At 40.5% G+C, this 25,380-nt stretch overlaps 1 protein-coding gene across 1 annotated transcript in view; it reads right to left on the minus strand.

Annotated features, from left to right (window-relative positions):
• Nucleotides 1-1,122: 1,122 nt before the first annotated feature.
• LRP2 (LDL receptor related protein 2) overlaps nt 1,123-25,380 on the minus strand; it is a 195,331-nt gene continuing 171,073 nt past the window's right edge. The window contains exons 66-79 of the mRNA XM_090287742.1: nt 23,726-23,869; nt 22,137-22,302; nt 20,389-20,517; nt 19,076-19,296; nt 18,132-18,308; nt 15,612-15,731; nt 13,156-13,246; nt 12,244-12,311; nt 11,939-12,056; nt 11,325-11,454; nt 7,149-7,250; nt 5,336-5,443; nt 1,804-1,875; nt 1,123-1,638 (exon numbers count right to left, since the gene is read on the minus strand). Coding sequence (XP_090143868.1) covers nt 1,477-1,638; nt 1,804-1,875; nt 5,336-5,443; nt 7,149-7,250; nt 11,325-11,454; nt 11,939-12,056; nt 12,244-12,311; nt 13,156-13,246; nt 15,612-15,731; nt 18,132-18,308; nt 19,076-19,296; nt 20,389-20,517; nt 22,137-22,302; nt 23,726-23,869 — 1,808 coding nt within the window. The 3' untranslated portion in view covers nt 1,123-1,476. The remainder of the gene's footprint in view (nt 1,639-1,803; nt 1,876-5,335; nt 5,444-7,148; nt 7,251-11,324; nt 11,455-11,938; nt 12,057-12,243; nt 12,312-13,155; nt 13,247-15,611; nt 15,732-18,131; nt 18,309-19,075; nt 19,297-20,388; nt 20,518-22,136; nt 22,303-23,725; nt 23,870-25,380) is intronic.

Consider the following 25,380-nt stretch of genomic DNA (forward strand, 5'->3'; position numbering starts at 1 on the left):
TAGCACTCAAAGCCTCAAGCTCTCTTCACAGCAAAAGACAAGATTCATGACCCGAGTTTAAGAAGCACACAAAAGAAGTCTGATAAAATACACATTTATTAGAAATTTTTCAGCAGCATCATTTCCATTTGCTTTTCTAATCAAAATACATTTCAAAGTAATTACAATGAGCACTCAAAATGTGAGCAGCAAATATTTTGAGGACTCAGGAATAAAATAATCAGTAGTACATGTTTCATTCATCCATCCATCCATCCATCCACCCATTGTTTTAAAAAATGTGCAATATTAGCACAGAGAGCCAGGAATGCTACTTAGTATGAAAATTGAATATTCCTGCCATGGTTCTGGTTGTAGAGACTTTACCCATATTCAAGAGAAGAGCTGGACTCTACAGTGCATTTTGATATAAATGTATGATTTAGCCAAAAGACCGAAAAAAGTCAGTAAGAACAGTTTCCCTTTCATGTTTGACTTAAGAAATAAATAGTCATAATGATATTTTCACACACATAAACAAAAACCCAGTTGCCGCTTTGCTTAACCAGTATTTTTTCACACCTTACTTTATATAAAGACACAGATTTGGTTTTAATAATTTAGCTACTGAGCTCCAGTTTCTAGGGTAGGTGGCTGCCTGAGATGCCAGGCAAGGACAGGAACTGCCCTGTGGTCCATCAGGTGAAACAGGTCATTTGATTAGATACAAACTCTTTGCAAACTAACTTGTGCTTAATGACAGGGGATGTTTTTTCACAGACATGACAAATAAAAATGTTGCCTTGGCATCTAATGAGATACATGTGAAACAGTGTTCTGGTTAGACACTGCAAATATACAGAAGGGTGAAATCGAATTGGTTTTTTCTACCTTCTGCCTTATCTGAGGTGTCTATAGTCAAATCCAGATGCTTATGCAATATACAGGGCCCTCTATCAATGTATCTATTAATCAGGTTACCTGTGATACTGGACATTAATTCAGTGCTGATATGTAAAAATGGACCCAAGAGTGGGTGGAGCCTGGATCCCTTTCCTGGATAATTCTATAGGGAATTAGACACAGCGAAGGGCCCCAAGTCAATTCCTTTCTTCACGGGATCATTTATTGTGATGACCACCAACCAATTCAGCAGGTAGTTTTATTAGCAAATTTAATGATGTGATAATCTTTTCCAAATTTACAAATGTACAATGTATTTATAGCATTACCTTTAGATCTTCAGTGCAAAGATATACATATAGTACATTGTGATAATTATTTGTAAAAATGAGATAGCATTAAGTAAAAAAAAAGAAAGAAAGAAAGAAAAGACACACAAGGCATAGTTTCCACAGACACTTCCAACTAGGGGTGAATAGGGAAAAAAATATATCTTTTTAATAAAGTACTGAATGTTAACTTTTTTCATCTGTTTGTAAAAAATATTTGTGCAAAAGTGTGTTTCTAATTATTCCCTAAGTAACTGTAGCACTGCTACATTTCAGAGTCTTCTTTAACAAGGTTTGCTGTGTCTTTAAAAGTGTCTTCTGTGGCAGTATAGGCTGGAGCTGGGGGTTTCTTCGCACGAACTCTAGCAGGGGGGGAAGGTGACGGAGGTGAAGCCACAGCAGCATTTTCCTTTTGCTCATTCTCCATCTGAGACCAAAGGAAACACGAATTAGCCATTTACTCCCCCAACATGACTGCAAACAGCTCTGTGTAAAGACGACAAATTTTTGCCAGTCTGCTCAGATTATTCCAACTGTATGTCCAATTTAGCCAAGCGAGAATGCCTGTGCTAAGAAAAAAGTTAAAAATTACCTCTGCATAGACTGGATTTTCAAAGTTGGTGGTTTGTTTCAGTTTTCGTTTGAAGATATTCCATTTTGTTGCCTAAATGAAAAAGGGAAATTAGAAAACCTTCAATAATTTTTTAATGGGCTTCTTCCCCTCACCTAGGTTTTAAAAAAAACTTCTTCTTATTGAAGGAATAAGCAGTTTGGAACCCAGGACCTGGTGGCCTGGCCCAAGTGGTAAATTGTCCAATTCTTCCGATTGTCCCTGCATAGTAACTGAAACTCTCTGGGCTCTTTTCATTTAATAATTTTAAAATACTTCCTCGGTTTGAAATTTTTAATTTATAGAATCTGTGCCCATAATACCTCGAAGCTTTTATTGTTTGTTTGTTTGTTTGTTTGCCTCTTATACTCGCCCTGACCTGGAACCAAACCCTTAACCCAGGTACGTGCCCTAACTGGGAATCAAACCCGCAACCTTTCGCTTTGTAGAATGACGTCCAACCAACTGAGCCACACTGGTCTGGGCTATCTAGAAGCTTTGACAGAGATGGGCAAGAAATTTCTTCAAGGGTTCCCTGACATTTTAATGAAAAAGCCATATTATAACTCTCATTTTATAAAATTAAAAAAATATATATATTACTTTTATTTTATGTTTAGAGAGAGGGGAAGGGAAGGAGAAAAAACAGCAATGTGTGGACATCAATGTGTGGCAATGTGTGGTTGCCTCTCATGCGCCCCCAACTGGGGACCCGGCCCACAACCCAGGCATGTGCCCTGACCAGGAACCGAACCGGCAACCCCTTGATTCACAGGCCAGAGCTCAATCCACTGAGCCACACCAGCCAGGGCTATAAAATTATATCTTGATCCTTGATCAACTCAAGCACATACCTTCTTCCTTCATCATTTCTTCCTGTAATCACAGTACTAACAATGATAACAAACACAACTAATATTTATTGAGAGCTTGCTGTGTGTCAGAGACCATTCTAAGAGTTTTACAAGTTTCTGATTAATTTTCCCAATTTTTCTGTGATCCAGGTGTTCTATAGATCTTTTTTTTTACAGACAAGAAAACAAAGTCACAGCAAGATCATATAACTGAATCATAGGTGGAAAAGGTAGGTAATGACTATAGGACTCAGAACCCCATAAACGAAAGAACCTAAAGAGAAATCATCCTGGACCATGATGGGCGGCCCCTGTCTTGCTAAAAAGTTGCTGGTGGTGGCAATGCTGGCACAGCTTTGGCTGGAGGTTGAATGGGGACACGGTGACAGTAGACAGGGAACAGACAGCCTTCTCTAAGGTATCCCATGTTTTATGGGGTGCCTCTGGCTCTGCGAAAATATGGGCCAATATGCAAAGGTGTGGGGAGCGCATGGCTACAGGAGCAGTAGAAGAGACCATCCCCTGTAACCCACATTTAAGTATGCACTTTCTTTACACATGGCCACCCCCAAGGGGAAGATGGAGACATGCATGTCACAGCCCGGCCTCTGGAAGCTTATGCTTAAATGGGAAAGGTCAAAATTCTTAAAAGCTACTGCTTCCATATGGAATGGCTACTTGGAATTAAGCAATTACTAATCGAAGAAATGGTGGTGATTTTCATTTTTATCCCCTTGGGAAATCCAATGCATACCAACATGACTGAGTTAAAGGATTTCATGTTCTAAACTTTTAGTCCTTTGAGTAGATGCACTTAAAGGTGAAAGGTAAATTTGTGAGGCCCTCTGGCACATCAATGTCAATCGAGGGTGATCCTAACCAAGTGCCTCTACTACTACTTTAAGCCACACTGGCTGTTATCTCAGTGCACAGGAGGCAACAGATACAGGAAGACCCTTGGACATATCATGGAGGACAGGCCTTAGAGGGTCTCAGACTCAACTCATTAAAAGACAGAGAGAGAGGAAGACGTGACATACCGCAAAGATGGAGATGAGAAAGAAAAGGACTACAATTGCTGAAGATCCACTTCTCTGATTGGAAAAAGTTTCTCAGTGTTCGTTTTAGTTTTGGTGGTTGATGTGTTAGAGGCTGCAGCATCTGCACCCCATTGCCCTTCCTGCTCAGGCTGAGGACAGCTGTCTAGGCAATTGCATCTCTCAGTCGAAAAGGACTGAGAGAAAAATGTCCCCACTGCCTGAGGGTTCAGTCAGACTTGGGAAACCTAAGTCAAGTATGTGACATTCAAGTATTCTGGCATCCATGAAAAATTAATCTACAAAAATCTATTTTTTAATGTAGTTTGAAGAAACTAAAATTCAGTCCCTTGAAAAATATAAAACTGAAAATCCCTTTCTAAGACGTGTGTGTGTGTGTGTGTGTGTGTGTGTGCCTGTGTGTGTCAGGAAAAGAAGGAATTAGTAAATGTAATATAAAATGAGTTCTTCTCATTAGCATTGTTCAGTTCAACTTTTATTTTGACCTGAACAAGCGAAACAGGAGCCAATGTCTAAAGTAATTGAAAATCCAAAATGACCTCCAAGTTAACTTTGCAAATGTTAATTCTGTTTGTAGATTACGCAGTTTGAGGAATAAGGATTCTATAAAATGTTAAGATTTCTAACTACTCTTACAATTATGTTTCTTTGTATTATTTCACTGAAGGGGACATAGAAACTTAGCACTGAGATGTCCCAGATCCTATTGTTCTCAACTGGGAAGGGGGCAGAGGGACACCTGGGATCACAATGCATTGGGAGACACACTGCATAGAATAGCTCTATACCACAAAGAACCATCCCAACCAATATGCCAATAGTGCCCTTCAGTAGAAACATTAATGACTCTAGTGCCCAGAGGTAAAACAGTTTTCCCAGAATCAAACAGCTGGGTAGTTTTATACATGTCCAATAAAACTAAGAATATATTATCCATTAATACAAAATTTTAAATAAAGTTATTTATTGAATTTCTCTCTGTAGACCAAATAACCTAAAACTTTCAAGAGACCTACGGAATGGTAGAGAAGCTCTGTCTAATGAGGTTTTTTTTTCCACCTCCAGTATTAAACACTGTTCCTAGCATTGAGGCAATAATGTTGGTGGACAGGTGAATAGACAAATGAAGAGGGTATAAATGAGCGCCATCTAGTGGTGAACATGGGTGACAGCAGTAGAACTAAGAACAACATACATTAAGGGAACAAAGTTATTTACACTGTAGTAAAACTGCATTACACAGTAAAGGAAAGAGTCTTCTACATGTATCCTTGACACAGTGAGCTCTTTATTCATACTAAGTCATTTTCTCGAATTAAACACCTCTGGTCTAAAGAGGCTGGGTCCAGATGGGCTGCGTGTCCTTTTCTGCATGATCTCCCATGTCACAAGGAAGAGCATTCCCATCTCAATGTTGGAATACGGATTTATTTTGTGAGAAATTTTTCAACTAATTATTTTTTAAAACTTATCTTTATTAATTGCCTACACATATTAGGATCTGTGCGCCTACTGGGGTTTCCCTAGTTTGCCTCGGAAAAATAAACCCAGCAATTCCAAAGTCCTCTCCAAATTCTCTCATTTCAGTGGTTAGCCCATTACCTGAGTTCCATCAGCACTTGGGGAAGCTGGCTTTGTGTCTGGAGCTATCTCAGAAGGGTTTATGGGGCTTCCATAGTTCTTGTTCTCCACATTTTCAGATGTAACCACCTATGCAAATATTAGAGACCATTAACCAGTTTCGAAAGAATTTTTGCTGTAAAATTTTTTATCAAGTCTTTGGTTCTATTTTTCCCACAGACATGGTCAGGCACCAATTTTATTTTATGAGACTGACCCAAGGCCCAGGAATAAATATCACCTCATCACCTCAAAGTCAGGAGTTCTAACCACTTAGTCCTCTATCTCATGCCTTAATCATGAGAGGCAAATACATCCACCACTGGTAATAGCAATTTATATTATTTTCTCTATGTCCCCTTACTCCCACTCTTGACCATATTTTTGGATAAAAGATACTCTGGTTGTACAATGATAGCTGAAATCCTAGGAGAACAGCATGAATTATTCCCAAACTCATTGGTAAACTGAGAATCTTATCTTGGATATTTAGAATAAAATTAATAATTTCAGAGGGCTGCTTAATGAGTTAAATTTTTATACATAAAGTTTTATATATTTTATTTTTTAATATTATTCTGTATTAATTTCAGATGTACAGCATAGTGGTCAGAGTGGTCCCCCTGATGTTTCAAGGCCCCACACATAGTTATTTTGATATTATTCACTATATTTTCTGTGCTATAATTTATATCTCTGTGATTCTCTGTAACTACCAGGGGTTGAATTTTTTAAATGAGACATAATGAAATTAATACTCCTGTAGATATTCCCTCTTCAGCAAACTGCCATGGATATATAATCAATAAATTACAGGACAGAAATTCATTCCTCTTCCTGTATTTTTACATTCACTACTTCATTTCTTCTTAAACTTGGGCATGTGTTTGTGAACATGGCCTTGTTTTATTTCAAGTGAAAATACCGAATAAAATGTCATATCTGTTTTATCATGTGACTAAAGTTTTGCTATCTGAGTATCAAAAGATTAGGCAAAATGCTTTCAAGATTCTAGTATTTCTGACCTTCAGAAAGCTATTCATAAAATAAACATTTCTATCTTGCATTACAATGTGCCATTATCTTGAGGGCATAAAGTTCAGGTGTTAACAATACAACCATATTTTGCTGAGGCCGGCAGGCTAACAGTTGATGGACAGGCACTGGAAGTGGTGTTGGGGCTATTGATCCCAACCTAGTGAAGAGATTTTCCCTGCACGCTTACTCCTGTCTCATTCCCCCGCTCCTCTGAAGTATGAGTAAGTAGTGGGGACGCACCAGAGGAAGTTTAGATATCTGACTCTCAACTTCAGAGATGTTTTTACTTTTCAGCAAAGTATGAGAAAAGTGAGCAGGGGGAGGTCACCTAAAAACCACACATTTGTGATACTGGTGATACCAGAGAGTACAGCCAGGGCCTCCAATCTCTGCATAAGGACCTGACCATCATGCGCTCATTCATTTCACTAATATTTACAGGTCACCAATGTGTGTCAGGTACTGTGTTTGTCACACCTCTCAGCAGACTCAGAATGAGTCCTCTTACTCTGACCTCTCAGAATGAAAGGGTCTCAGCCAGCACCCTCAGAATGGTCACCGAGCCTCAACGATGGTGCCACACAACAGGATTCTGATTATACTGAGGTTTCATGCCCTTGGACTGGTCCTGTTACTGTAGATAGTGAGGCTGAGGATGGAGGTGAGGCAGCCCCTAAGGAGGTGTTCATTTTTCAGTAGAACAAGATCCAGCAGTGGTAGCACCTGAAAGAAAGGACTGGACTCTGCGACTCCTCACCTGGGTTGGCTGAGCCACTTTAACAGCAGTGTCCCCAGTTGCATACATTGGGTTTTCGAATACTATGGGTTGCTTCCCCATCTCCATGGTAAAGTGATCACTCTGATAAAGGTTAAAAAAAAAAAAAATCATACCATACTGATCTGGTTCACACACAGAGGAAGGTTTCTCCTCATGCCTAGACTCATGCTAGGTGCTATGTCAAATTTATCCCCCTCAGAATTGCAAAACTAAATAAAACACAACAGAGGCACAAGACCTCCAGATGGAAATTTTTGACCTTTTTCATCTCATGGTATACATAAACTAAATACCAAAATTTTGTGGCACATGAAAAAATACATATTTTGCCGATCTGACAAAGAAAATAGGTATAATTTTGATTGCTTCACTGGACAGCTGTTATTGTGGTGGCTGTTGTCATTTTTTATTTGACAATCTATAAGGGAGAATAGGTCAGTGCCCTTGACTAAATAGGTATTGCATGTTTTAAAAATTCTTGCAACACACCAGCTGAAAATTGCTGATGTATAGTAACATAATGCACTAATCAATCAGCTTGAAAAAATGGAAACACTCTTCCTATACCTATGACACCTCAATACAAATAACTCACTTGGGGACTGGATTTGGACAACAGAGAAAAGGGAGGGTGGAGGAAAAAGAGCAAAGAGGGAGAGGGGAAGAAGAAAGAATGGATAATATTGTGCTTTTAGACAGAAGCAAAAATGAAAGCTTTGAGGGAAAGGCAGAATACCAAAAATAATTTCCCTGTTCTGATTATACTGCACTAGTCCACTAATGAAATATCCATTTGGTCCTCTCAGAAGGCATTATTTTATCCATTTCACAGATGGGGGCAGTGAGGGTCAGCGAGCCCCATGCTTCTCGTTACATACTTAGAAGGTGGCAGAGTTGTAATGTAAACCAACCACTGACTCTAAATCACTCTTTATTCCATCACTATACATTGGTGGGAGAATGAACAACACTAGGAAATGTATATTTCCCTACCCTTTTCCCTTTAAAAATACGAAAGGTCATCAAGTAAAAAAAGAACATCATGGTTTTTTTCTCTCCTCTACCAAAAATCATAAGACTGTGTAAGATTCCAATTAAACTTAATTAAGACTGTTTAGAGGAGACCCAAGATGACAGAGAAATAAGTGGAAGCTACACTAACCTCCCAGGACCAAACTGGAATTACAACTAAACTAAAGAAAATTTATCCTGAATAACCAACTGAACACTAGCTGGAGAGAAGCCTTACAGCTAAGGACTTACAGAAAAAAAACACTTCACCACAACAAGACTGGTATGAAGTATGAAGGTACAAGAAAAGAAAATTATAGGCCAATATCCCTGATGAACATAGATGCTAAAATTCTCAACAAAATATTAGCAAACCAAATATCATATACCATGATAAAGTGGTACTTATTTTTGGAATTCAAGGTTGGTCCAACATCTGCAAATCAATAAATGTGATATACCACATAAACAAAATAAAGGATAAAAACCACACAGTCATATCATAGATGTAGAAAAAGCATCTGATAAAATCCAGCATTCATTAATGATAAAAACTCTTAGCAATGTGGGAATAGAAGGAACATACCTAAACATAATAAAAGCCATATAGGACAAACCCATTGCCAACATCAGACTCAATGGGCAAAAACTATAAGCATTTCCCTTAAGATAGGGAACAAGACAGAGAAGTCTGCTTTCGCCTCTCTTTTTTAACATAGTACTTACTGGAAGTCCGAGCCATAGCAATCAGACAAGAAGAAATAAAAGGCATCCAAATTGGAAAAGAAGAAGTAAAACTTTCTCTAATTGCAGATGATATAATATACTGTACTTAGAGAACCCCAGATTCCACCAAGAAACTGCTAGATAAGATAAATGAATTCAGCAAAGTAGCAGGGTACAAAATTAATATCCAGAAATCAGTTGCATTTTTATATGCCAATAATGAACTACCAGAAAGGGAAATTAAGACAATAATTCTATTCATGATTGCTTCAAAAAACAAAATACCTAGAAACAAACCTAACCAAGGATATAAAAGAGCTATACTTGGAAAATTATAAGTCACTGAAGAAACTGAAGAAGACACAAATAAGTGGAAGCACACACCTTGAAAATGGACAGGAAGAATTAACATCATTAAAGTGTCCATGCTACCCAAAGCAATCTATAGGTTCAATACAATTTCTATCAAGATTCCAATGACATGCCCTGGCTGGTGTGGCTCAGTGAACTGAGTGCTGTCCTGTGAACCAAAAAGTCACTGGTTCAATTCCCAGTCAGGAATGGGTTGTGGGCCAGGTCCCCAGCTGGGGGTGCATGAGAAGCAACCACACATTGATGTTTCTCTCCCTCTCTTTCTCCCTCCCTTCCCCTCTCTCTAAATATAACTAAATAATAAAAAATAAGTAAATAAATAAAACTCCTTTTAAAAAAAAAGATTCCAGTGGTGTGTTTTACAGTACTAGAACAAATATTTCAAAAATTTATATGGAACCACAAAAGGCCCTGCATAGCAACAGTGATCTTGAGAAAGAAGAACAAAGCTGGACGATTCACACTATGTAATACCAACTATACTAAGTCCATAGTAATCAAAACAGCATGGTACTGGCACAAAAACAGACACATAGATCAATGCAACAGAACAGAGAGCCCGGAAATAAATTCGCACCATCATAGTCATTTGATATTTGACAGAGGAAGCAAGCACACACAATGGGGTAAAGATAGTTTACACAATAGATGGTGTTGGAAAAATTGGGACAGATATGTGCAGAAAAAAGAAACTAGACCAACTTCTTATACGACACACAAGAATAAATTCAAAATGGACTTAAGACTTAAAGATTAGACCTGAAACCATAAAAATCCTAGAAGAAAACATAGGCGAGGAAATAACAGACATTGCTCATAGCAATTTTTTTATCAGCTACATCTCCCCAGGCAATTGAAACAAGAAGGAAATAAATAAATAAATAAATAAACAAACAAACAAACAAATAAATAAATAAATAAATGGGACTACATCAAACTAAAAAGGTTTTTGTACAGCAAAGGAAAACATCAATAAAATAAAGAAACAACTCACAGAATAAGAGAACATATTCACCAATACATCTGATAATGGGTTAATATACGTCACTAAGCATCAGAGAAATGCAAATGAAAACCATAGTGAGATATCACCTCACACCTGTCAGAATGGATCATCAATAAATCAGCAAACAACATGTGCTGGCACGGGTGTGGAGAAAGGGGAACTCTTTTGCATTGTTGGTGGGAATGCAGATTAGTGCAGCCGCTGTGGAAAGCAGTAGGGAGATACCTCAAAAAAACTAAAAATGGATCTGCCTCTTGACCCAGTGATCCCACTTCTGGGAATATATCTGAAGAAACCTGAAACACTAATTTGAAAGAACATAAGCACCTCTGTGTTCACTGTGGTGTTATTTACAATCACCAAGATATGGAAACAGCCCAAGTGCCCATCAGAAGATGAGCAGATAAAACAACTATGGCACATTTACACAATGGAATACTACTCAGCCATAAAAACAAAGAAAGTTTTACCCTTCGCTACAGCGTGGATGGACCTGGAGAACATTATGCTAAGTGAAATAAGCCAGTGATAGAAAGACATATACCATACAGTTTCACTCAATGTGGAATCTAATAAATAAGCTGAACTAACAAGCAAAATAGAGACAGACTCATAGATGGAGAGCAGGATGACAGCCATTGGCAGGGTGTAGGGGGGGTGGGGGTAGGTTAGGAGGTAAAGGGATTGACCAAAAAGGGAAAAGAGCTCATGGACACAGACAGAAGTGTGGTGATTGGGGGACAGAAGGGCCATAATGGGGATAAATGGTAATGGAAAAAATATACTAAGACTGTTTAGAATTCCAATTCAACAGTGTGGCATATAGAGCAAGGGCAAGTGTCAAATTTTTTACTATTTTTAGACACATTTCTACAACCAACCAATTCTTGTCTAACTTTGTCTTTATAGTGAAGAGTTTATTCTGAGAGGCATACCATCATTTTTTTTCCTAGGATAACTTTATTCTTAATAAAAAGGGTTTCTTTTATAAAACAGTAACAGTGACAACTTTCAAACAGTCATTCTGAAACTGCACTCACCATCACCATTGCTCTGTCAATAGCAGACTCAGGTCCAAAACCAGATATCCCGATATCCATATTAACATCGGCCCCCGATCTGAAGGTTACCCCATTTCCATTTTCAGAGGATTTGACAAGACTGCTTAAACTGAAAAGAAGTTATAAAAACAGTGTTATTGTTTTCTGTAATAATCCTTTGCAACAACACACTTTACTCCATATTGCTCAGTCTCATGAAAAGGAAATGCCCAATGTCCACTCTGAATTTATACATCAAATACGCTAGTAAGTTCCCTTCACTACCTGAAAGCGTTACAGCGTGAGATCGGAGAGAGGGCCAACTTGACCCTCACGGGAATGAAGCCTGTTCTGCAGCCCCACCTGAGAGCCCACCAGCAGGCACCACCATGGTGTGATTTGCATTCAGGCTTCAAAGGAGCACTTGATTAAGAAGTGCTGCTTTAAAATGACTGCTTCAAGTTCACTACTTTTTGTTTCTGCAGAATGGATGAACTGTATATTGTGCTTTTTTAATTAAAAAGAAAAAACAAAAACAAAAACGAAGTTAGTTGTTTTCACATGGTGGCACCACCCAGGCTTCTAAAATCAATATTCCACGTAATGAAACCGACCTTGGCAGCTTGGGCAGAGAGGGCAAAAGGGAGCCAGTTTTCCTATAGTGGAAGAATCCCAACGTTGCCAGAGCTCCAATGATGATGATCAGGATGATGGTCAACAGCACGGCCGTTGCTGCCATCAAGGAGGGAAGAAACGAACATATTAACATGTGAAGGAGAAGAGCCAGTCTTAGCTGAAGAAGCTGGGGACTGGAACCATTCATTTTTCAAAGACTGCATTAATTAAACAGCATTAATTAAACAGCATTAATTTAGGCACTGGGAAGTATTTCCAGTTTGTTCATATTCTTAAAACTTACTTGTTCCTGGAGAAATGCCTTTTGAAAGCCCTATTTCACAGTAATTTCCCACGTAGCCACTAGGACATCTGAAAGTAAAAGAAGAATTGTTCCCAAGATGTTGCCTTCTTAGGCATCTATTGCAATTTTATAAGTGCATCCTGAGGTAGAGTGATGTTTGCAGAGTGAATTATGTGTTGGACAGACAATGTGTCCTGCATGACTCTTGTTTATTCTGCCTGAGAAGAGGAGCAGAGTGAGCGGCAATCTGACTTTGAAAATTCACTTTCAGCCTAACAGCTGTGGCATCTACAAGGCCAACCTTATCAGATAAACCTACCAGTGCCTTCTCTGATCCATGGAACTTTTAAGAGAGTAAAAACAAAAACTATGATTGTGTTCTTCCCTTTGCTTTGCCTTCCCTAAATACTTTTTAAGATTTCCATTTATCTTATTCTGTGTTTGAGCTTTCTCAGTAATTCTCTTCTTCCCAAGTATTGAGCTCAGACTCTGCTCATCACAGGTGCCTTGTCTTGAAGCAGCTTTGCTGGCAGCTGCTCTCCCATAATCCAATTGTAATTGACAAGACCAAGTGAGGAGGAAAATGCAGTAGTTGTCATTTCTTTGACTCCTTGTTCTCCCAAAGTGTGGCCCACAATTCTGTGGCACTTCCTGGAAGCTTGTTAGAAACGCTGAGTCCCTGTGAATAAGATGGACATTTGATCCAGGCCTCAGGTGGTTTCTAAATGCAGCACCGTTTGAGAAGCCCTGCCTTAGTTCTCTGTGGACTTCCCAGGGGAGGGCAAGCTGGTTAAGATGGGACAATTAGTAAACTGGTAAGGTTCCTCTACTTGTTTTTCTGCCTACTTTAAGGTCTTGAATTCCCCCAGAAGAGGCAAATCCTACAGCTTGGACCTCAGCATTCAGACTTACTTGCATTTGGGGAAGTCATTTTCATCAAAATAGCAATTTCCTCCATGCATACACCTGCATGGGGGAGGCATCATGATAGGATTTTCGATGGCTGCAGAAAAGGAAGGCATTGCACATGTTAGTCAGCAGACTTAGCAGAACACTCACACCATGCAAACCTGCTTCCAGCCCAGGGCCAAGGGTAGGGGCAGGGTGGTTGGGGACAGGGCAGCTAATTAGTCTCCCTATCAAAACATTACCTTCCCCTTAAGTCAGATGATTTCCTTGTCAATAATAAGATCTTGGAGAGTGACATATGTTTGATGGAAAGAAAAGGGCAATGTGTATAGCATTTCCCTCCCAAAAACCGGTGGAGAGATGCTAGACTCCAAAACAGACATTAATAGTTCAAAGAAATGGTGGTAAAGAAATCTCTTAGAGACATTCACCTTCTCATTGAAGTGTTCAGAATTCTCCTCTGTTAACCCCATTAAAATGAAGAGTTCAATTTAAGCACACCTCCAAACTTCAACTAAAGGCTCTAAAGTATCAGTGAACCATCAATCAATAAACAGACACATAGATACATATATGTAGATGCTTGATAGACGGCTGGTTAGAGATCTTTTTTAATTAATTAATTAATTTTTTGGAGCGGAGACCCCTGCTCTGTAACAATTCCCCCCTTTCAGACTTAAGACCTTTTATAATCTTATAAAGGTTAATGGGCGGAGGTCTCATGCTCCTCTAGCTGCTTCAAGCTGGACATGGTCATTGTTCTACCTGCCCTTGGGTCCAGAAATCCCTAATAGGAGTGGGGGTGTGGAGGGGAGGGTGGCCTTCCCACATGGGGAAGGATCGTGCAGACTCCCGGACCATGGCATGCTTGGTGTAACAGGCTGGCACCCTTGTTGTAAGAGATCTCGTTGTTTAATTGTTCCAGAACTGCCCTTACTCTGGGTTCCTGCTCCAGCTCAGGCCCTAAGTACTCCCTGGACATGCCTGATGGGTCATTAGTGTTTGTCTTACATCCAGAAGATAGTCCATAAGTATTTATCACCTGTGTGTTTATTTAAGGAGCTCTATTACTCTTCTGGCCCAGTGCCTCTACTCAAAGCTCCTCTTACCAGAGAATTTTCCCAGAGCTGCTATCTCACTCCCACCCTCCCTCCTCCCTCTTACCCTGCTTTAGTTTTCTCCACTCACTTTTTACCACCTGACATCATATATTTATTGGGTTATTGTTCTATTAGAATATAAGCTCAACAACAGCAGAGGATTTGTCTCTTTTGTTCACTATCTCCAGCCTTTGGAATAGCACTTAGCATATAGTAGGCACTCAATAAATTCTTTTAAACGAGAATCTTGATATAACCCACTTGGTAAAACATGAGAATGAACCAAGTACTAGATGAGGTGACAACCTGGACAACATCTATCCTTCAATGTGAGGTCATAATAAGTATCAGGATGATTCATCTACAGCACAGAACAAATCTCAAAAGATTTAAATTGTCATTTTGTTCCGAATATTGCTAAATATTGTAATCTTGCCAATATTGCCTCAGTAGCACTGGGATGAGAGTGGAGATAGGAGAAGGGTGGCAGAAGGAAGCAGGTTCTTCCCCGAGTTCATTCTATAAACCTGCCATCTTTTCAGCCTGGTGGGGACGACAAAAGGTAGTGCCTTGTTTAACTGCTTGCCCCCCCTGGTGGTAGAAGGTGGTCAAGCCCCTTCATTTCCCCATCAGCTAAAACTGGGGGATGGGAGCCATAAAAGGGGCCGCTAGTGAACTGCTGGATGATTTTTTTAAATGTACTTATCAAGTATTGAATACTAGTTTTGGACACTAATTATGCTCCTTAATTTAAGAATTATTGAAGAAATGCCTTGCCACCCATAGATCATCCCTAAGGTTTCTTATTCTAGTCTCCATCTCCCAACAGCACAAGGTACATTTTAAAATGTGGTCCTTTTGCCCTTGTCAAAACTTTGGAATGGGCATGTGAGAAAAACAGCCAACCTCCCCTAGCCCTCCCCTCGGTAGCATACAAGGCCCCAACTCAGGAGCCTGGTCCTCCACCTGAAGGAACCCAGTTGAGGCTGAACGGATTTGGGGGTGATAGCCATCCAGCATGGGGGGTGGAGGAAGGAAAAGGAGACCTTACAGAAAACTCCATTTTCAAAATGTCTTTGCAAAACAGCACAACTTGTAGATTTATGGACACTGAATCTATCTCTGCGGATTTTAGCAAATAATTCTTAGACATCATGGGAGCACAGTTCAGTTTGGCACCTTAGGTCCCTCCACTGTTCATATTTCCTCCATCTCTCATCCCTCCTGCTAGCCATCACCATTCCATTCTGCAAAGGACTCTTCAGGCTCCCAAGGGCGGTGACACACAAACAGGGAACCTACTGAAGAAGGCAGAGCAGCTCTTCCAGGCCCCTGTGACTGCCCAGGCAGTGCCCCTACCTGCATTACACTCGGTGATGCTACCCTCTACAAAGGTGGAGCCTTGGGGACAGGCACAGCTGTATCCCGCAGGTCTCAGGAGGCAGAGATGGCTGCAGACATTTTTACAGCGATTGGGCACTGGAAAGCAGACCAGAGCAGTGGTTAGGTTCTGAGGAGGAAATGAATACCCCAACCAAGAATACGCCCATTGACCGAGTAGCCCTGACAGGTGACATCCCAACACCTCTAGGCCACATGCCACCTGGCTGACTACTCAGCCTCACTACGTTATCGCCCCCTGCCACCCACCAAAGGGGCACAGTCCCCCTCTGTACCCTCCATCCCACTTCTGCCCCACTCACATTTCCTATCGGCATCACTATCTCCTCTCTTACTCTGGCAGGTTTGAAAAGACAGGTGTCCGATCACTGTACAACCTCAAAAACTAATCAGTGCTAAAGCAACTGGAGATGGTTCAAAAGACCACTAAGACTTCATTATTATGTCAAGACTTGTCAGTACCCAAATTTGGGTAGGTCATTATGTGTGGTCCATCCAAAGCACACATTGGATGTGATTTCCACCCTCACCTTTCAGAACTTCCTTCTGTGCTTCAGTTTTTTTATTTTTAAGACAAGGAAGTTAAGAGCTGTGATTACCAGAATCAACTGGGAGCTATTCAAACTGATGAATGCCCAGTCACAGAAACTCGTATTTAAATCGGTGTGGGATACAGCTCCATTATTACTGTTAAAAGTCCCTCCAGTAATTAGTCTCCTGAATTCTACCTTAGCATATATTATGACTTGTCCAAGGGTTAGATGGTCTCTAAATTCCTCCTCAGATTAACATTCTGTCACCCAAAATGTAACTGTAGACAAGGCATGGTGATAAAATAAAAAGGTATATTCCAAAAGCCTCACTCAGAATCTATCCCATTACCATTTCCCCGGCTCTCTAAAGCAGAGCTTTTCAAACTTTAATGTAATACAAAACACCTGGGGAATCTATGCCAAAGGGCTGAGTGGGGCCTGGGAGTCTGCATGTCTAACCAGCTCCCACATGATACCAATGCTACTGGTCCATGGTCTGCACTTGGAGTAGGGTCTGGAGTAGGGATTCTCAAAATGTGGTCCCTGAACAAGCAACAGCAGCATCAGCTGGCAAAATTCTTAGGCTACTTCAGGCATATTAAATCAGAAACCCCTCAGGTGGGGCACAACAGTGTGTTCAGCAAGCTTTCTAGATGATTCTGATGCATGCTATAATGAGAGAACTATATCGATCCAGAGTAAATCTAATCTGGCACTTTCTAAAGGGGGCCCAGAGCATGAGCAGCTCATTGCAATGCTTTTCTCTCAGGGCTGTCTCCAGATTTTCCTCTGCCTGACTCCCAAGCAGCCTTCTCCACAGGGACCAGAGGGGGCTCTCCAGGTACACTGTGCTCTCCCCGTCTGACTTTAAAACTGCCAGTGTGAGAGCTGTGGGCACATTTAGGACACAGGCCACAGGTGTTTGGAGACGGGCTGGACAGAGGCAATCATGATCAGGAACACAGGGAGTTTTAGAAAGGGCATTTGCCACCAGTGTCATCTCCTGGGAGGCTCATCTCTGAGTTGCAGTTTGCTAAGGCTGATTCAGGGTCTCAGAGTATCAGTGAATTTAAGGGGACCTCACTCAGGCTCCACCTTTGTTTCACATACAGGGATGGGAAGGGAGGACACTTATCAAGGGTAACACGGCCATAGAATTCAGCCTGGATCTAGGAATACTGATCACGACTTGAGCAGAAAAATGCTGAGCTTTGGGTTCAATGGAATTGAATTTTAAAATTATTTCTAAAAATAATAAATAAGAAAATAAAAATTATTTCTAAGTTTGAATTTCATCCATTGGTTGTGTAACTTGGACATAGAGAATAAAACCTCTTTATACCACTTTGGAGAAGATGAATGGAAGTAACGACAGATGTCTGGGTTATCACTGAAGAGAGAATCTGACATTTAGAACTTAAAAGCCCATTTCCTTTCCTCACTTCAGAAATTTCCCTTCCCTTTCAGCTCACTCCTTACAGTGAATTAGGACACAGGTAGCCTGATGAAGCAGGATGCAGAATTAAGAAAATGAGAAAAAGGGGAGGGAGTAGAAATGCATCTGACTAACAATTTTAGACGAGGGCTCACAGAGCTCAGGATAACCTGACTAGTCTGGTTCCAAGAGTGGGTAAGACTGATGATGCCCAGGAAACCCATTTGTGACCTGTTAACCCGTCTCACATTCAGCACGTGTCTGATGCCGCTGGATTCGTGGCCTGGTGGTACATCCTCATAATTCCGAACAGTGAGGACTGAAATATTTTTACTTTATATCTGCTGGTGATGCACATAATTTCATTCAACCTCCAATTAACACACACACACACACACACACCTTTCACATACCAAGAGACCAACCTATTATAATCCACCACCATTTTCCAACAATATAGCCATTAATTTGAAATAACGAGGCACATCGCATTCCAAGGTTAGTGATTACCTGACCGGTTATATCGATGTTGATGAAAGACTCGAACTTGAGTGAGCCATGGACTCACTGTTACCATTTTCTCTTTCTCGTCTTGCCCAAATTTATCTTGCGTCCATACTTCTCCCTTATCCTTAGATACCCAGTATAACTGACCTTCAAAGATGTCAATACTATAAGGGTTCATTGCTGCTCACCCACGGGAAAAACAAAAGAAAGCAAGATTACTGAAAAGAAAATATCCTAACCCCACCTCTTTGTCAGATTTCATTCTGTTTGGATTAATCACTAATACAATGCCTTGAAAATTCAGGAACATTCAGGCAGACTTCCTGTACACGAAACTGCAAACATGAGCTGCTCTGGGAGATCAAGATAAAAATAAATAAACTAGATTTATGCCCACTGGCTAACAGGAATTATAGGGGACTTGCTCACTTTCAAGTTGCTGATTTTATTTTACTTTTGGAAAATAATTTGTGGCAGAGATTTTTTTCTTTGAACATAACACTCCACTTATCAGGAAAACCTGATGTGTGCTGGATTGCTGCAGTTCTGCGAAGTCTGGATAAAAAAACAAAATGTTTGTCTCCTTCCAGATTTTTCTAGTTGTACATAATTAAGAATCCAGCACATTAATAACAGGTGTCTAGAAGTGGTCAGGTATGAATTACCAGTGGTCCACGGGAGCACCACCTCTACCAGGGCACCTAACAGGAAACTTAGTTATTTCAATATCTGCTGCTGAGAGCACTTTTTAAAATTATATAAAAAGAACTAAAAGGGCTTAATTATTGCTGAGTTTGTTCAGGTTTAACTCAACAGCTGAGAGCTGGGAGGGAGTGGTATTTAAGAAAATATGAACCATTTCCTAAAATCAGCTTCCTTTCTGAGAAAAGAGGCTGGAAACATATTAACTGATTATTTCACATATTAAATTCTAATTCGTTTCTAACCTGCACTGGCAATGATTCTCCTATCAGTCCCATCGTATTTTATGGTTTCAATCGTTTTCTCTTTGAAGTCACTCCAGTAGATCCGGTCATTGTTCAGATAATCAATAGAAAGACCAGTCGGCCAGCCGAGGTCCTCATGGACCAGGAGGTTCCGGTGCTGCCCATCCATCCAGGCTGACTCAATTTTTGGTTCTGCGCCCCAGTCAGTCCAGTACATGATCCTGTAACAGGAGTTTCCTCATTGTAGCACTTCAGCTCTGGTAAGACTTCCCCCTTGAAATGGAGCATGGATTTCCCACAGGAAAATCAACTGGTTTTCTTAGAGGCCTGGGTGCTAAGTGATGCTGTTTTTATACTTTACTTTATAAGACAGAGAGGGAAATGGGGAGCTGGTGCATCTGTGATCTCTCTTTCCTGAAAACCTCACTTTCTCAACAGAAACCGGCCAGCCTTGCCCGAGGATACACATCTAAACCCTTAAAAACACACAGGTAATGACAAAAGCTATTCCTTCTTCAAAAAATATTTATTGAATGCCTACTGGGTGAGAGGCACTGTTCTATGTTTGGGATGTATCAGAGATCAAAGTGAGAATTCCTACCTTCAGGGAGCTTACTTACATTCTAACTCTTTTTAGAGGTATTGTTTTGCATCCAATTAAGACTTAATTATAAAAGAATTGAGAAGACTAGGGATTGTGCCACTTCAAATACCGAGAACGGACCTGTTAGGCCAGTGAGTGAGTAGAACAGAGTGAAGGGCAGAACAAGGCCCTGTCTAAAAGTCTCAGGCAACATGGTAGCAAGGAAGGCACACTTACCTCTCTGATACTAGTGTTATCAGTTCTAATTTTTCAAGCTCCAAATACATATTTTTAAAAAATGTTTTTTATGTGAGCAAGTAAGTAAAAAATAAATAAATAAAGCTCTGTTAGTTCAAGTCAAAGATGCCTATGGGCCATATTAGCCCACCAGCCCCCACTTTGTAGCCTCCAGTCTAACCCAGCATTCAGGTATAGACCAATACTTAAATTCTATTGGGGAATGTGTGGATTTTAGATAAATTGGGCTCTGGAAAAAAAGGGGCCAGAGGCCTTCCCCTTATAAAACATCAATCTGAAGCCTGCTTGGTCCTAAATGATCTTTAGTGCATATTATAATTCTTGAAAATAGTCATAGAAGCCACTCCAAAAAAAAAGTCCAAGGACAATCTCAGTACAATTAATTAGGAAAAGTAATCAAATACATGTAATTTTTTGAGACTCCAAGTAGAAAATATCTAGAACATGAAAGACTCCTCCTTCAGATACTTACCCTAGTTTGGGATTCACAACCACTGCAGCCGGTTGACCCAGTTGGGTGGTAATCAGCCACTTTCTGTACCTTCCGTCAAGTTCAGCGACCTCAATTCGTTGACTCCTGGCATCTGACCAGTAAATGTGCCTGAATTTAGAAGGACACAGTTGAACAACAGAAAGGTCAAGACTGGTCACTTCTGGGAAGGAGGTGTGAAAGTAAGAGAGAGCGTTGAATGTGTAAGTTCCAGCTGTCAAGACAGCTACTCAGATACTAGTAAGCTGAGCATAATCGCCCTCCCTCAGGATTGCCAAGGCGAAGTGTTTGGAAGGTCGAGGGTGGAGAAGGGCGGGAAGGACGGAACTTCTGCCTGATCAGCCAAAGCAGCTGAATCAGCCAGGATCAGTAATGATGGTGGACCTTACATCTGGCATTATTATAAGACATGTACTTCCAGCACTTTGGGGCTGTCCCTTTACTTCTGATTGCCTGTGAGAGTCAGCTTCTGCCTCAGCCCAAGAACCCCACTGGAATCAACAGGAACCTGGCATCCATTCCAAGGATGAGTGAAAGATGCCTTTAAAAATAACAAACTCAGCCAGGCCATCCTACCCTTCTTCCATCCCTAAGGCTGTAGGTCTCAGTCTCTCACAAGCAAAAAGATTTCCATCCATTTCTTACTTCACTCATTCATTAAGTCTAAGAAAGAAGTAAAACTTCAAACATAAAGATAGATCTGGCATTGCCTGCTTAGTTTTCAGGAGGAAATATTCAAGTCTAGATTCTCTGAGGCTTTACTTCTTGGCAGAAAATGCTAACACGAGTCTCTCCTGTTAGCCTGCAGGCACAGTAGGGACCTAATTAACTTCTTCAGAGATGTTCAAGTCCGCCAGGAACACCAGACAAATTTGTGTAAAGGTGAAAATGAACTAACATGGCAAGTGAGTTTCCATTTTCGCAGAAGGCAACAAGCCCCTGACCCTTCCCTCACAAACATTTTTCCATTGTGCGCTCATTTTCAAGGACACAAGGGATTCTACAAATGCTTGAGCTCTGATTCCAATGTTGCTGCTTTTCCATAAATGTCACTGCAGTGCAGGGCTCTTCAGTGAAGAAGGAGCTTTTGTTGACTTTTCCAAATCAGTTGGCATCTCATACATCTACCCTATGATAAACCCGCTAAGAGGTTCTTAGGGGGTGGGGAATCATCCAAAATGTGTGGCTCCGCTCCCTAGAGTTCTTGAAAAACTAAAAGAGGTCTATGAAGCTGACACCTCTACTAAGAAAAAAGCACAAAGATTAAACGGAGAAGTCAAATTTCCAATCTGGTCAGACAACATAGCCTGCTAAACACACAAGGTATGAATTGTTCCTCCCTGAAATAATGACCACAGGGAAAAAATGGTTCATCTCAATGGCTCTGCTGGGAGAATTGTGAGGCTGTCCTATTTCTTCACAAAATGAACAGTGCCACCGTACTAAAAGGTAATTTTGAAATCCAGAACTCTATCAGCAAGAATGCTCTCCTAGACATAATTACAGAGGCGTGACCTTTGTTCTTTTCCTAACTTTTTCATAGCACGCATAGAATAAAGGAAATGGGAATATTTAGAGGACACACTGGGGTAGGCAGAGGTGGTTGCTGGGGCTAGAGGAAGCCCAGGCATTACCCAGCTACGCCAGTAGCTGAGTGTACCCGGGAAAGCAGGAAGGAGCTATGGCCAAGTAAACAGAATAGCCAAGAGGGGAATGTATGCTCAACTTACCTTCCAACCCAGTCCACTGCTAATCCATCTGGCTGTGTTATGTATTTCAGGCCCAGGTCAAATACCTGCACATGGTTATTGCTGCCAGATTCAAAGTTGGGAATGTAGGCACGTTTGATAGCACCAAAATTAGAGCCATGCCCTAGCATAGTGTAATATATGACGCCTGCAGAGGCAAGACACACATGTCAGTTTCATGTTAAAAACATCAGGTAAGAGAGAAACTGGGGTCTAATTAAGTGAAGTACTGTTCATTTATTGACATCTATATCTGCTCATTGTTCCTATAATACTAATAATTCAATTACACCAATATGATCAAACCTCAAAACCTCTCATACTTAAAGAACTATTAGCTATAAATGCTTCAATTGATAACACTGACACATAATCATCTTTATCTAAAGGTAATTCACTAAAATATATTCCGCCTATTTACTCTTATTAGGATCAAGTTTGAGTTTCCAAAATAAAATATATAGATAAGCCAGGGGAAGGCTGTTGAGAGTTTGAAATCATACTCAGTAACAGTGACAATAAAGGAGCCACACAGATGGGAGGTCTCATTTTATGTACAGACTAAAAGATAGTGGACAGCAGGCACATTAAAGAGCATAGGAAGATTGTGACTTTTAAGACATATACTTTCCTAGGTATATAATGTTCTTCAAAATCTTATTGTATTACATAACTGTGTGAAAACACAATAACAAATCTTACATTGCAGTTTTCAATAGTTTGCAAAGCATTTTCACAACTCTGATTTCCTTTGACCTTCAAAACAACTCTCAGAGGTAGACAGACAGAACAAGATTTCTTATCTTACTTTACAGATAAAAAAATGGCAACCCAAAGAATTGTTACAATTATGTAAAGTCATAAAGATAAGATGAAGGAGACAGACATAGAAAGCAAGTTTTCTGACTCCTGCCACATGATCATCTCCCACACACCATACAGAGCCATGAAAGACTCAACAATAAGCATTATTCAAGTTTTAATTCATTAAACTAGATTTTTTGATCACCCACCACATACACTGTACTGGATGTCAGGTCAGGTACTACGCATATAGACATGAGTTAGATTCAATCTCTGGTTCGAAAGAGCACATGGTTAAGGGGTTGGGAGAAAAATATGTGTACAAATAATTAACTCAGTGTAACACATGCTTTAGGAAAGGCATGTATAAAATGCTTCAGGCTCATGGGTGAGCAATCACAAAACTGTGCCAGGAGGAATTATAGAAGATGTTACAGAGGTGACACCTGCACTGGGTATTTTAAGTTTCGGTAGAAATCTTCCAAGTGTACAACAGTGGGGAAGAACAAGATCTGTGTGAGTAAAGACAAGAAGATATTAAACAAAGGGATATGAAATGATCCTGGAAGCATGGTGAGAAGTTGGGAAAGGCTGGCTGGGACCCATGACCATGCTAAGGTGTCTGGAGCACGTTGGGTAGAAGGATCTTCCGCTTCCATTCATGCAACAAAATTCACTCATTAAAAAATAAATTCCCCAAAACTCAACACCTTATAAGTCAATTAATTCAATCAATATCAATGACAGATGCCAAAGTTCATACTCACTGAGACCTGTGCCCTCGGGATCCCAGTCATAATCAACAGCCTGAATATGTTCCTGTTCTTCAAGATAATCTGCATACTTCTCAGATGAGATATTATATTTTCGAATTCGCACATTTTCAGGAAGTAGCAACAAAGGAGGGTCACCTATAAACAAAAAGGGCTGCTTTATCTGTTTGATTTCCACCTGATTTTTTTAATATAAAGTAGGATATAAAATAGCAGGTATCCTCCACCTTTTACCACCACCACCAACAAGACATGAGTTTTTGTAGGAATCTGACTATCTCTGCTAATCAAGTGGACTAGAGCTGACTGTCCAACTAGGGTTACAAAATCCATGACTGTGGACAATCTTATCTCCAGTCAGGTGGAAAACTAACATATCTGTTAGGGACATTATCAGTGGCTTATTCTTTGTCCTCAGTGGAAAATACTTTAGAGCAAGGCAAGACCAAGAACCCCTAGGAAATAGCCTCTTTTCCACTTTTTTTTTTTTTCTGTTACTCACTGACAGTAAAACAGACAAGACTGTAGACATTCAGTCTCTCAAAAGAAATGCAATATGTATAGTCTTCCTAAAAGTTTACCGGGAAGTCCTCATTCCTCACTCTTTACTGAAAGTTTTTATGATTCTTTTAATAGGTAATCAGCTCCATGACCCAATTTAGCTTCTACCCAATGACAAAAACCAGCTTGCTCTTGATCTTTTTAAAAACTTTTTACCTAAAGCAGATATTTTAATGGTGACTCACCCTGAGTTGCAATGTCTATTTTTTTATTTAACATATTTGCCAAATGTCAATAGAATCTAATTTAAGTAACTTTTGAAAGTTTATTTTATAAATTTCCTGTCTTCACATTATATTTTATATGAATATTCTAATTTATTTCAGTTATCTCCTGGGTTTTTTTGTTTGTTTGTTTTTTGGGGGGTTTTTTTTTGCAATCCATCTTTGATTACAGGGCCTCAAACCTTGACCTCAGTGGAGAGCTTCCTTAATTTCATTCTACTGATGACCCTCCTATAAGCAAGCTTTTATTGTTTGCATCTTCTAGAGGATGGCATCTTGTCCACCTTCTGAAGTTTTTATCAAGATGGACAAGAGGCGGACTTCCGGCCAAGATGGAGGCTTAGACGGACACGCTAGGTCTCCCTCTACAACTATAGTGGAATACAACTACTTCAAAACAAAGGATAACTAGAAATTCCAGAAAATAAAGCTACACGGAAGCCCAACATATGAAGTTATAAACCAGCGGTGCCATTTGGGCAGGTAAGAGTTAAAGAAGGCAAAGCTGCTTGCGGAGCGGCGGGGCGGGGCGGCGAAAAATCCTGGAGGCATTCAAGCCCCTGGCCTGCGCGACTCCTGCGCGACTCCGGCGCTGGGGAGAGCGGCCGCAGCATCGCCTTGAACAGTGAGGCCCAGGGGGGCGGGAGGACAGATCCCGGTCTCCTAGCTGAATAACTGTGTGAATCCATCTTGGACCCCCGCCCCCGCAGAAAGCACCACAGGGCTGCGAAATAGGTCGCGCGCCTGCCGGTCGCTGATTTGTGACGCGTACGCAGGCACTGCCCCCTGCTCCCGACAGCCAGCCCAGGAAAACAAAACGCATCTGTCAAAATGAGGCAGGCAACTTTAGAAATACCGGTAACA

Source organism: Furipterus horrens, unplaced genomic scaffold (assembly GCF_987537825.1).
Source record: "Furipterus horrens unplaced genomic scaffold, mFurHor1.1.pri manual_scaffold_1, whole genome shotgun sequence".
NCBI classification, from domain to species: Eukaryota; Metazoa; Chordata; class Mammalia; order Chiroptera; family Furipteridae; genus Furipterus; species Furipterus horrens.